General features: G+C 41.6%; 1 protein-coding gene across 1 annotated transcript in view; it reads left to right on the plus strand.

The window, feature by feature from the left end:
* Positions 1 to 13,299, plus strand: part of COL4A5 (collagen type IV alpha 5 chain) — a 129,146-nt gene that overhangs the window by 54,871 nt on the left and 60,976 nt on the right. The window contains 11 exon segments of the mRNA XM_083372300.1: positions 714 to 758; positions 862 to 924; positions 3,644 to 3,697; positions 4,235 to 4,261; positions 6,421 to 6,501; positions 7,564 to 7,626; positions 8,485 to 8,520; positions 8,928 to 8,969; positions 9,083 to 9,175; positions 12,962 to 13,015; positions 13,114 to 13,170. Of these exon segments, the coding sequence (XP_083228426.1) occupies positions 714 to 758; positions 862 to 924; positions 3,644 to 3,697; positions 4,235 to 4,261; positions 6,421 to 6,501; positions 7,564 to 7,626; positions 8,485 to 8,520; positions 8,928 to 8,969; positions 9,083 to 9,175; positions 12,962 to 13,015; positions 13,114 to 13,170 (615 nt within the window).

The following is a 13,299-nucleotide window of genomic DNA, read 5'->3' on the forward strand; positions in this document are numbered from 1 at the left end:
TGCAAGAAAACCGCCAAACTCAGAGGAGACGAAGGACCGCACAGTTCAGCCCTGAGCCAGAAAATATTCTAACCTCGCTTGCTATCTGCTTTCAGGCCAGTGAAAAAGTCTCTGCTCTGAGCCTTTCTTTAAAAAAAAAGATGCTGTTTTCCTCTAAATATTCGATAATAACTAACTTGATCTGTGATTTTTTTTATACAAGTGTTATTGATTTTTTAATATTTACATATACATGTATTTGTGGAGCAATACGGTGGTTGGGTAGTCAAAATAACAGATAACCAGTTGTAAATAGTTCAGGTTGCACCAACAGGGATTCCTTCTCTGATTCCCTTTGTTATCACATAGCCAAAATAGTCAAGTTAATACATTTCTAGTTGTAACCTAGTCAATTAACAAAATTTTCAATATATTTTCACGAATACCTATCAGTATCCTGTTTTTAAATTTTATCTAATTGCAATAGGATATTCTAAAATAGCCTATAATATACAAAAGAAAGCTGAATTTTTGGCTAACCCACAATTCCCTATTTCAATAGAGAATAATTCTTTTGTCTACAAAACTTACATTGTTCATTACAAAGCATTCTTATGTTTTACCATTAAAGTCTAGTTATCATCTTAACAAATCACCAGTTATTAGAAAGGTATTTTTGGTCTTAACCGATCAACAATTATTAAAAAACTACTTTTATTTTTTTTCCATCTTAGGGTCCTCCAGGCCTACCAGGTTTTCCAGGAACACCGGGACTTCCTGTAAGTAAATTGTATTATAATCATGGTGGTTGAATGGCTGTCTTTAAAGACAAGCCACCAACCATCATAACCCAATCAATGTCTGCTGTTCTCCTTATTGCAGGGGCTACCAGGTCAGGATGGACCTCCAGGTCTCCAAGGTATCCCAGGATGCAATGGAACAAAGGTGGGATTAGCTGGAAACATACGACTTTCCTAACTAACCCGGGACAATTACTCTGCAGTCGCAGGAGAGCAGGGTTGATGTGCATGTTCAGAATTTTGCACATGTGCTGACAATCCTTGCCCCAAATGGTTGGTTGCTGAGGGATGGGCAACTTGTTAAAAAAAAAGCTGCCAGGAGGACATTTTTCAGTCAGAAAGTCTCCATTTACCCAAACAGGATAGGATAAAGCAGCAGGTTAATTTGGGAGAAAATTTAAGCAGGCTTGGATTTAAGCAGAGTTGGGAGACCACCAGGAAATGCCAGGGTTAGGTTGAGAAGGCGGCAGTGGCCAACCTATCTTACTGTCAAGGAAACTGCCCAGATCCAGCCATCCAATTAGTGGGGCTGATCTCACCACATTGAGGGCAGCATTCCTTTAACTCATGTGGAATATGCAGAGTGACCAACCAATGTCTGAAATACTCTGCTAATTACAGTGACTGCATTACTACAGTGGGTCCAACTTCAGACTATTTTTTTTTTTTTGCAAAGGGAAGGCTTTGGGGTGGACAGGAAATTCTGTCTAGAACAGGCACTTAAGGAAGTGATTGGCAACTTGCAGTAATCAGGCCAAATGCAGTCAACCAATCACTCTTTTTGCGATCTTTCATTCTCCAAAGATGCACTGCTGAAATTCAGTGGTTAAGTACAAGCTAACAATGGCATACATGCATACATGAAGAGATTTATTTGCAACGATGGCTACTTTGGTTTTCAACTCCCTTCTTGGGGGAAGGCGTGGGGGGAGAACTGACCATTCTGGCTAGGCTTCCTTGGAGTTAAATTCCAAGGTTCTATATCTCGGCTCTGCTTTTCATTTGGCAACTGAGGACATGATCTAGCAGCGCTGAATAAATAAGTGGAGTACGGTAGATGTCATCTTGACATTTCAGCTCAAGTCTTCTGATGAGGATAATCATAGGAGTAGCAACTGAAGGAATGTTCTCTGTCCTTGATTTTGCTGTCCAAGTACAGCTGGAAAGTGAAAGTGAAACCATGGGTACATGAGAAAGTTGAACACTGAATGGCAAAATTTGCCATTTTATCTCGAGGGCTTTGAGGTATGGTAAGGATAGTCAATGCTTCAGACTCAGTTCCTAAAGAAAGTGCTCTTGGAACGTAGGGCATTGCTGTAGCCTCTGTTTTAGCTCTTTAAAACAGCTGCATCTTTTCTTAGGATCCCATAATTAATGCCTTGTGCTGCTTCATTTTTGCGTCAGCCATGCTTCCAAAATCAATAATAATCAGTATTTCTAAATAGTAACCTATGTTTCCCCCAACCAACTAGAGCAATTAATCTCTTGCTCCATAGGGAGGAAGCCCTTCACTTCATATCATTCAAGGAATTGTAGGAAATGGACCATGTTAATCTATGGTGGCAAAAATCAAGAGTCTGGTAGCATCTTTTCTGACTCACAATTTTTTTATTAAAGCTTTTTGTGAACTGCAACTCAATTCATTAAATGCCTAGATTTACTGAACTGATGTAGGATTTAGATTTAGCAGCTAATCACCACACATCCAATGAACTAAGCTGCAGTTGCTACCAAACTCCTGATTTCTCAGGATAGAAAAATATTTGAAGAGCTTGCCCATAATTGCCCAACAAATAGAATGTTGGGGATAATCAGAATAGTGCCTGGGGCTTTGGAGAAGAGCTAATAAAAAAGGAAATAACCGCAGCATTAAAATCCCTAAGTCAGTTACTTTGGGATGGTTGCAGCAATTTGTGAAGCGTAGCTATTTATCTTCAAAATTAACTTGGAAGAAGTTAACCCATTTCTGAGCAAACCAACTTAGTTTCTTCATCAAGTGGTTTTAGGAACAGCAGAAGAAAGGAAGAAAAGAAAGAAAGAAAGAAAGAAAGAAAGAAAGAAAGAAAGAAAGAAAGAAAGAAAGAAAGAAAGGAAGGAAGGAAGGAAGGAAGGAAGGAAGGAAGGAAGGAAGGAAGGAAGAGAGAGAAAGAAAGAAAGAGAAAGAAAGAAAGAAAGAAAGAAAGAAAGAAAGAAAGAAAGAAAGAAAGAAAGAAGTAAATGGATGAAGGGAAGGAAAGGGAAGTAAATGGATGAAGAATGGAAAGGAAGGAAGGAAGGAAGGAAGGAAGGAAGGAAATGGATGAAGGGAAGGAAAGGAAAGGAAAGGAAAGGAAAGGAAAGGAAAGGAAGTAAATGGATGAAGAATGGAAAGGAAGGGAAGGAAAAAGGAAAGGAAGGGAAGGAAAAAGGAAAGGAAAGGAGAGGAGAGGAGAAGAGAGGAAAGGAAGTAAATGGATGAAGAAGGGAAGGGAAGGAAAAAGGAAAGGAAAGGAAAGATAAGTTGGGGAAAGTCTCATATGATTGCAGGTTGCCAACTCCCAGAATTCAGCATTGAGCAAAAAAACAAAACTACCTCTCTCTGTTCCAATGCTACTTTCTATGGAGATCTGTTGGCATGTTCAAACTTTCTGTCCATGTGATGTATTTTGCCAGCAACCAACCTCTACTATTTCGTGTATCTTAGATGATCTTAGATGATATGCCCAAAGAATAATAAATATAGAGCATGGTCTTCCATCCATCCATCCATCTGTACATAGGCGATCCTTTTGCTTTTAAATTGTGACATTCCTTCACCATTTTGCAGATGTCCAAATTGAGCCCCTGAAGGCCTTCAGTGAAATGTCTCCTTTTGTCTTCTCCAGGGAGAACGTGGTTTTCCAGGCACCTCGGGTTTCCCAGGTTTGCTTGGACCTCCTGTAAGTAAAAGAAATCACTTCTTACTGTGTGCTTGGCTCTGGATAGTTTTTGAAGCCTTAACCTGACTGTTTACTGTATTTTATGCTAGGCTCCCCAAGTTCAAACTTGTGGACTGCTCAGGGGCCAAATGGAGAACAGCAGAATATTAGTTTTTGATTATTATTTTTTATTATTTTAATCCCATTTATATCCCGCCCTTCTCCGAAGACTCAGGGCGGCTTACAAGCTTAGCAGTAGCCTTCATTCTATGTATATGCTTGCTTGTTAGGGCTTTCACACACACACCCAAGCGGCATTATTACAAAGTCAGCTTAATTGCCCCCAACAATCTGGGTCCTCATTTTACCTACCTCGGAAGGATGGAAGGCTGAGTCAACCTTGAGCCTGGTGGGACGCGAACCTGCACTAATTGAAGGCAGCTGGTGTTACTTAAGGAGGCATTAGCCCACTGCTCCACCAAGGCTCTAGGGTGATTATGCTAGGGTGCTAGTAGAATTTGCTTATTTTTAATTCTTTATCTCTCCTTTTTTCTACAGGGCCCCCCCGGGTTGCCAGGAATGAAAGTAAGTTTGGTTTCTACAGTGCAGAGGCAACCTTTTGAGCAGGTTGCTTCCTCTGATTGTTATTACCCGGTTAGCTCTCATTTTTCTGGGTTCTTTTCTACAAGGTGCTATCAGATGTAAATACATTTCTAAAATAAAAGATCTGACAAGCCAGCTTTGGCACTGACACATTATGGTGTCAGACCTGCCACAAACTTAAACCTCTTAGAAGAACAATCCTTGGTTCCAATTGCTGAGAAAGGTATATATTTTTACTAGAGGTCAAGTGTATTGCAGTGATGCATAGCCGGAACTGAGGTTTGTGTGCCAAAATACCTATGTTATGCTTTCCCCTCCTTAACTGTCTTTCATTTCCCATCTCAATGTCACCAATTAAAGTCTTGCAAGCTGTTTTCCTAACAGTCAGTTCAGCCTGCTCTGGTATGTCACTGCCTCCTTCTTCCAGCTGGGTGACCTTGAAGCAGCTTCTCGAGAGGGCACAACACCTACTTTCGATTTCCCAAGGATTCATCCCCTTCCTCCCTCTTCTCCATAGTTCATGGCAGACAGTCACCGCAAAAGAGCAAAGCACAAGCAATGCGCATGAGGTGGCAGCTAAGAATTGGCCTCTTAGATTTTCCCCAGTATTGTACCAAAGATTTTCTAGAATTTCCCATCCTCATCCCATTTTTCTTGGTAAGATTTTGTATTTCTGCTTTCTTTTTTTATTATTAGAAAAGGTGAAGGGTCTCGCAATTTGGATTTTTCCCCCTCTCCTGTTGCAAATGTTTCCAGCACTTTTCACACTTCTTCGTGCCCATATTCTAAATGAAATAAAATATAAGTCTCTCCTCCTTAGATTTCACTAAAATATGAGAAGCCACTGAAGCTACAAATTGCTAAAGAAAAAAACGGTTCGCTGAATGACACACAGGCTCTTTGGCCCTCCTGCAGCTAAGCTAAATGCAAGAAACTGACATCCCATTTAACAAGGTTTTCACCAGACATCACTGGACGCCAAGTCTAGTTCTCTAAGTCCAAGTGGATGATAATGGCCAATCATTTAACAAGCAGTGTAGCTGCCGGTAGCAACTTTGCATCTTGCAGCAGCCTCGTTAATTTTCTGAATATTTATACTCATGCAGTTTCTATTCTTGTGCTGGGTTTTCCAACTCCAACTTGCCCCAGTCTAAAAGTGTAGTATAAGCTATGGCTTAATGCCTTAATGTGCCTGTTCGGGACATTATGTTGAACCTTAGCTAATGTACGTGATGGTTTGCAGACCCAACTCTAAGCTGTTTTTATTCTTCTCCGTTCTTCAGTTCAGGCATCCTGTGAAACGTTGATCTAGCTTTGATGTAATGTCTGAGTTGAATCTCAGAGGTTTCCTAAACAGAAGACAAAACACCAACCCAGTCAATTAAATGTTTGTATGACGGTTGGTCAGATTAGGGGAAAAAAATCCTTTCTGAGTGCTTCTGAAAGTAAATTTCATAATAAACATAACTGCATTCTGGTAACATTTTCAAGCTGAATAAAGTATTTCTTTTTTCAAAGAAAAAGCACAATGTCCCTAATTTCCTTTTCTCTCCCCAATCTCTCTACCTTTCCTTGGTGCCACAAATTTAACATGAACATAAATCGGTACTTTATGCAACAAAAGAATGTCTCTGGGATGTTTAGTTGCGAGAACAAATATAAATAACAGAATTGAGGAGTTGGAAGGGACCCTGGAGGTCTTCTAGTCCAACCCCCTGGTCAAGCAGAAGACCCTATACCATTTTAGACAAATGGTTGTCCAGTCCTTTCTTAAAAGCCTCCAGTGATGGAGCATCCACAACATCTGAAGGTAAGTTGTTCCACTGGTTGATTTTTCTTACTGTCAAGCAATTTCTCCTTAGTTCTAGGTTGCTTCTCTCTTTGTTCAGCTTCTATCCATGATTCTTGTCTTGACTTTTGCTGCTTTGGAAAAATAGGTTGACGCCCCTCTTGTTTGTATCAGCCCCTCAAATGTTAGAACACTGAATATTATGAATGTATTCCTGCAGAAAAATGATTACATGAAGACGTTGTTGGGAGGATTTATGGTGAATGCTTCAGTTGGCGCTTGGATACGTCTTCTTCTTGAACTTCATCATGAGTGTAGCTTTCTTAATCCAAATCCCATCTTTACTTTTTAGGGTGAACCAGGAGATATTATCACCTCTCCCCTCCCTGGACAAAAAGGTGATCCAGGATTTCCTGGTCCACCTGGACTTCCGGTAAGTTGGCTAAAACATCTGATGTGCTTGAGTGGAATTTTTTTTCTTTTAAAGAAACTTGGTGGTACGCAGAATATTTTAATGACAGAGCAATATTAACAGGTAGGTGCTGCTTGGATGCGAAGTCAGAACTTAAAAAAAGATTCTCAGATCAAAGCTTTTTTTTTGATGCAGTCATGGCTGCTGATATAAAAGAGTTTTGAAGGAGTTGCAAGGAGACTCCCGCTGTGGACTAAAGAAAGTTGTTTTCAAGAAGAAACCTGTAAGTGGTAGCTTAATTTTGGGCAGGCTGTTTGGTATTTCTGGGCCTGACTTTTAAGTTCTGTAGCAAATGCTATCAGCTGATGAAAAGAACAGAAGATTCTCCTAATTTATGGCGTTTGAACTAAAGGCTTCGGTTCAGAAATGTGGATACGTATGAAAGTTGTTTCTCAGTGTAGTTAACTCTTCTTCTCTGTGTCCTTTATTCTTCCATTTGTTTCACAGACTCATAAAATTCCATAATGTGAAAGGAGTTGATTCAGTCCCCAAGTCCAATCCTCTACCCAATGTAGGCGTTAAATTAAAGCATCCTCCACAGATGATTCTCTAGATGAACACAATTAGCAGAAGGTCTATGGAGGTTATCCAAGCCATGGTTGTCCCAAAGATAAATTTCCAAAAGGCAATTGGACTTTCTCAATTCTTTTTCCTTGAAAACATTTCACTTATCATCCAAGAAACTTCTTCATTCTGAAGAAGAACTGAAAAAGCTTCTTGGATGAGAAGTGAAACATTTATAAGGAGAAAGCACACACACACACACACACACACACACACACACACACACACACACACACACAAAGTCTAGTTGCCTGTTGAAAAGCATCTTTGGGATATTTAGCAGAGAGCAAACAGTTAAGCAAACGTGGCCATTGTAAAGTGGCCACCATAGCCTTTAAATGAATGCTGAGGTTAAGTGTACCAACGGTTTGCTATGAGTCTGCAGTTTTGCCGTAAACCAGAAGTAATATGTGCCTCCTGTGGGCAAACTTCATCCAACAACTTTTCCTATTCTTCTAGGGCTCTGATGGTCCGCCTGGTGTAGAAGGTCCACTTGGTCCTCCTGGGCCCCCAGGTTTGACGGTACAGTCCCCTGATTATCTCTGTTAAATTAGTGAAAGGAATAAGTGGCAGCAGAAGAGACTAGAAGTGAATGAGTTAGAGGGGGTTTGACGGAGGGGGAGTTTGCTGAAGATTGGGGTAAAGGGATTGAGAAAATGGCCATGCAGGATCTATGCCTTTTTTTCCTCTCTTTTGTTATCCCAAGTTATAGAGGTACTCCTTAACTTATGACCGGTTGCTTAGTCTGATGTACCTACTAGTGGGGGTATTTACAACCCTGATTCCGGGTTTAGATTATCTTTCAACCTGGTTATGTGACCACACACTGTGGGTGCTTGGCATCTAGAGCAGGGGTCTCCAACCTTGGCAACTTGAAGGCTTGTGGACTTCAACTCCCATAATTCTGGGAGTTGAAGTCCACAAGCCTTCAAGTTGCCAAGGTTGGGGACCTCTGATGTAGAGGGAGCCAATTTGAGGAGAGGAATCTCTGATCTACTACTAGTCATTCGTGGACTCCAGTCCTTATCAGAGACTATGGCCTCTTTGAAGGTTGATGGGAGCGTTCAGTTTAGAGCAGGGGTGTCAAACTGCCAGCCTATGGGCCGGATGCATCATGCCGAAACCCCACCCACCCCATTGCTGGCAATGGGGGAAAAGGTCGAGATACGTCGCGACACATCACGTGACGTTGCGAGTTTGACACCCCTGGTTTAGAGCATCAGACTGATTTGATTTTCCTAATCAAACTGGATGACAAGAACGGGATCAGGAGGCAATTTTTACTTGTGTCTCATCATTAGTTGTACTATCAACTACAGATGTATTTCTCATGTGTACAGAAATAATCCTGGAAATTAATGAGTTTCTTTATTTTAATAGGGTCCTCCTGGTCCCCCAGGACTGCCAGGTCCTAAGGTATAGTATATAATAGCCTTATGTATGTGATTAGTTGGTATTTCTTCAGCTGCTTGTCCATAACCTTCTTGTGGCCACTGCAGCACTACTGTGGTCCATTGTGGCCACGGGATTGTGCTTTCCCACACTCCCTGCCAACTTCCTACAAGCAAAGTCAATGGGGAAGCCGGCAGGAAGTCAGAAGTCACTCCAAATCCCACTGTGTTTTGCCCACCTGTGGTCATTCTGTGTATCTCTTTAGGTAAGTAAATATTGACCCAGTGAGTCTTAGGTTGTCTAATCACTATGAAAAATCTGTAAACATAAAAGAAACCAATATTGATCCATAAGGAACATTTAACCAAGGTTCATCATTCTCATTTTCTTTCTTTCTTCACGGTATCCCTTATTTTCCATTCTTTTTTCAGGGCAATATGGGCTTGAATTTCCAAGGGTACAAAGGAGAAAAAGTGAGTGTGGAATATTGAACCGGCCCTTTGAACTGGTTTCCAGGATTGCTGGCCCTTTCTGTGGGAATGGCAAATACCACTAATCTGTCTTGCTGTTTTTTGGGGCACGTTAGGGTGAACCGGGACTTCAAGGACCCCCAGGGCCACCGGGACAGATCGGCGAACAGACGAGAAATAATGACATAGAATTTCAAAAAGGAGATCAGGTGAGTGACAGGAGATGGTTCTGGTGGCATCTGTCAGCTGCAAAAGATCAAGACCATATGTTAAATTGCAGTTCAGAAGATTTATTGTTCAAAACTATACACTAGAGCAGGAGTAGGCAACCTTGTCTCTTTTATGACTTGTGGACTTCAACTCCCAGAATTCCTGAGCCAGCACAGCTGGCTCAGGAATTCTGGGAGTTGAAGTCCACGAGTCATAAAAGAGCCAAGTTTGCCTCCCCCTGCACTAGAGTGTAACTAAAGTTCAACACTCAATTGATATCAGATAAGGGTCAAGAATTGAGGCCTTTGAACTCTGGTGCGGGAGAAGACTCCTGCGAGTCCCTTGGACTGCAAGGTGATCAAACCAGTCAGTCCTAGAGGAGATCAACCCTGACTGCTCTTTAGAAGGCCAGATCCTGAAGCTAAAACTCAAATACTTTGGCCACCTAATGAGAAGGAAGGACTCACTGGAGAAGAGCCTAAGGCTGGGAAAGGTTGAGGGCAATAGAAGAAGGGGACGACAGAGAATGAGGTGGCTGGATGGAGTCACTGAAGCAGTAGGCATGAGCTTAAATGGACTCCAGAAGATGGTAGAGGACAGGAAGGCCTGGAGGAACGTTGTCCATAGGGTCGCGATGGGTCGGACACGACTTCGCAACTAACAACAACAACAACAACAAGGATCAACAGGATACAGAAAGGGTTGGACCTGGACTGTCTGTGGCAACAAAAGGACTCTAGATTAATGACTTGTTTGACTCCACCCTCCAACTCTGCCTGCTCTTCTCCCATAGTGTCTGAGCATCTACCATTCTCACTCAATTACCCACTTGATGGGTCACACTGGACCATCCTCCAGCTCTTACCAGCATTACCGCAGTAGCATCAATTACTAAACTTGTTGCTACCCTACAATCTCTTTGTCTTTAGACAGAGATCTATACATTTTGCCGGAGGTTACATATGCATATACATCAAACAAAAGGGGTGAAAGTGTGGAACAAGAAATAGATTTAGCCTTCCTTCTTATGTTTGCCCTCATTTCGGTTTTACAGACTTTGTTTTTCAGAGTTGCCCTTTGCAACATGCTCTTTTGCATTGTTTATCCACAGAAAAGAGAGCCCAGAACTTAATAACTTAATCTTTAAAATAGTTAAACACAGTGTGCCTTCAGATTTACAAACAGCCACATACAATGACATAGACTTGATGTAACTATCATAAGATCTTCTCAGACATCATTTGTAATTACCGAGTCCTCAAAAAACATCCTTACCTTTCTCCTCTTGGACAGTTATTTGTCATCTTAATGGAAGGGGATTGAGAGGTGTGGATTGGGGTGGTTGTGAAAAAAACCCACCATGTTTGATGTCATGGTTCCGACAGATGAAACTGTTCAAAGAACTTCGAGGCATTGTTTACCTTAAAGAATCTTTATTCAAGTTGCATGGCATCTGCACGTACATGGTGGAAGCCAACATCTGAATTCTCCTCCCCTAAACACATAGTATCAAAGCACAATTCCCTCCTCTAACTAACAGTCATAAATTACATTCTCCAATTAGTTTGAAATGCCAACCTTCCCTCCAGTTCCCCAACCCGCTATTCCTTATCATCTCTTATTTCAAACAGCCTTGGAAAAACACTCTGCTACAATGTTGTTATGTCTAATTCCCATACACATTCTTCCTTCTCTCCCCCCCCCACCCCAGCATCATCTAATTCTAACTCTAAAAGTAACACACAAGTTAAGGGGGAAATGGCTGCATTTTCATATATTGTCAAAGCAAGAACATCCGACGTTAGCAGCATTGACCTTTAAAATGTAGTTAAAATCTTGAGATTGTCAAATCTCACATGATTGGTAGTGAAGACTTCAAAATCTCATGCAGATTTCGCATCAGGCAAATGTATGCATATATTTTAATTGAATGTGGGTCCTAAGGAGCCACAACTGTAGTGATGGCTCCAAACATCACATTACCAATTCCTTCAACAGCACAGAAGGCAACCTGGTTCAGACTGACTTGTTCGACTGATTCCATGGACCAAGCACAGTTGGGTGGTTTCAAATTGATCTGGTAGTTTGACAGACTTTTCTGCATACACATACATACAGCCTTTTGAATTAGATCAACTTGATTCAGTCACTCAGAGCAGTTATTTGAATGACAATTGTAATTAAATTGGATTGATAAATAAAGGTCAATTGGTCTAGTACAGGGGTAGGCAATCTTGGCTCATTTATGACTCATGGACTTCGACTTCCATGCTGGCTCAGGAATTCTGGGAGTTGAAGTCCACGAGTCATAAAAGAGCCAAGGCTGCCTACCCCTGCCTTAGAAATATGGACTTCAACTCCCAGAATTCCTGAGCCAGCGTGGCTCAGCTTGGAAACCTCTCCCTTTCCCCTCAGTGTGGCTGGCTCAGGAATTCTGGGAGTTGAAGTGCACGAGTCATAAAAGAGCCAAGGTTGCCTACCCCTGGTCTAGTAGAATTAAAATCTGGTTAGAGGAAAATCATATCCTCACAGAAGAACAAGCAGGTTTTAGACAAAACTGATCTGCCATCGATAGCTGCTTTGTCCTGAAGCATCTAATTGCCAAATATGCCTATAAGAGGAGACCCCTGTTTGCTGCTTCTATAGATCTTACTGCAGCATTTGATACTGTAAACAGAGAAGTACTATGGAGTAAATCGACATCTCTTAAACTAGAACCTAGATGGCTAGCTTTGATTAAAGCCCTTAACACTAGTACCTGTTGGAAAGTGTGGTATGGGGTTAAATGGGGCCCTGACTAACAGGATTCACACAAACAAAACAGTACGACAAGGGTGTATCCTGGCCCCATTATTATTTAATCTATACATTAAGGACCTACCAGGGTTAGTGAAGGATCCTATGGTATATATGCCAATGATCCTAAAAACATACTATAATAGCTTGCTCTACGCCGACGATATGATCCTATTATCGTATTCACAGGTAGGATTGCATGGGCTATTAAGAAGGTTTAACTCCTCTTGCCAGGACAGCTCCCTAATCATCAGGAAATCCAAATGTAAAAAATCATGGAAAACATCTTGAGAGACATAGATGGCAATTAGATAAATTGGTCTAGTGTTAAGGCACTAGGCTAGAAAACAGGCCCAGTGAGTTCTAGTCCTGCCTTAGGCATGAAAGCATCTGGGTGGGAGCCAGTCACAAGGAGATGGTGAATTCTAGTTCTGACAGTGAGAACAATTAACCAGTGGAACCACCTGCCTCCAGAGGTGGTGAATGCTCCAACACTGGACATTTTTAAGAAGAGAATGGACACTCATTTGTCTGAAATGGTATAAGGTTTCCTGCCTGAGCAGGGGGTTGGACTAGATGACCTCCAAGGTCCCTTCCAACTTATTATTATTATTATTATTATTATTATTATTATTATTATTATTATTATTGTTGTTGTTGTTGTTGTTGTTGTTGTTCTGCTTTACGCACGAAAGCTAGGCAGGTGACCTCGGGCCAGTCACTCCGGTCTCAGCCCAACTCATCTCACAAGTTTGTTTTTTGTGGGATAACTAGAAAAAAGGAAGGTATGTTGGATACGTTTGCTGCCTTGAGTTATTTGTAACAACGATGAAGGCAAGATACAAATAAATAAAAAAGGTTGCCTCCTCTCTAAGAATTGACAATACTTTCCACGGAATTTGAGCGCCTGATGGTCCACAAAACCTGAAGGTAGAAGTTGATCAGACCCTCAGGACGGATTGGTAACAATTTCCCTTTGCTCTTGGTAGGGTGTTCCAGGTGACCCAGGCCCCCCGGGGCCCCCAGGGCCCGCCGGGCTTCCTGTGAGTATTTTGCTTGGATTTGTTTGTGGAGGGGCATCAGGATTCTCCCCAGGTTGGGTCCCTCTTAATTGATAATGGGATGCTTTTCTGATTTCCAGGGCCCTTCTGGGGGTGGAAAAGGTGAAAAAGGTGAGCAAGGAGAACCAGGCAAAAGAGTAAGTAACTTCTTGGAACCGGATTATTTACCTTTCCAAACTATGTATAGCTTGGGGAGTTTAGGTTGGGCCACCAAATGTGGGGTGAGACATTATGACTTTCTCCTAGGATCTGTTTAAGAGTTGGTA

Source organism: Vipera ursinii (genome assembly GCF_947247035.1).
Source record: "Vipera ursinii genome assembly, chromosome: 12".
NCBI classification, from domain to species: domain Eukaryota; kingdom Metazoa; phylum Chordata; class Lepidosauria; order Squamata; family Viperidae; genus Vipera; species Vipera ursinii.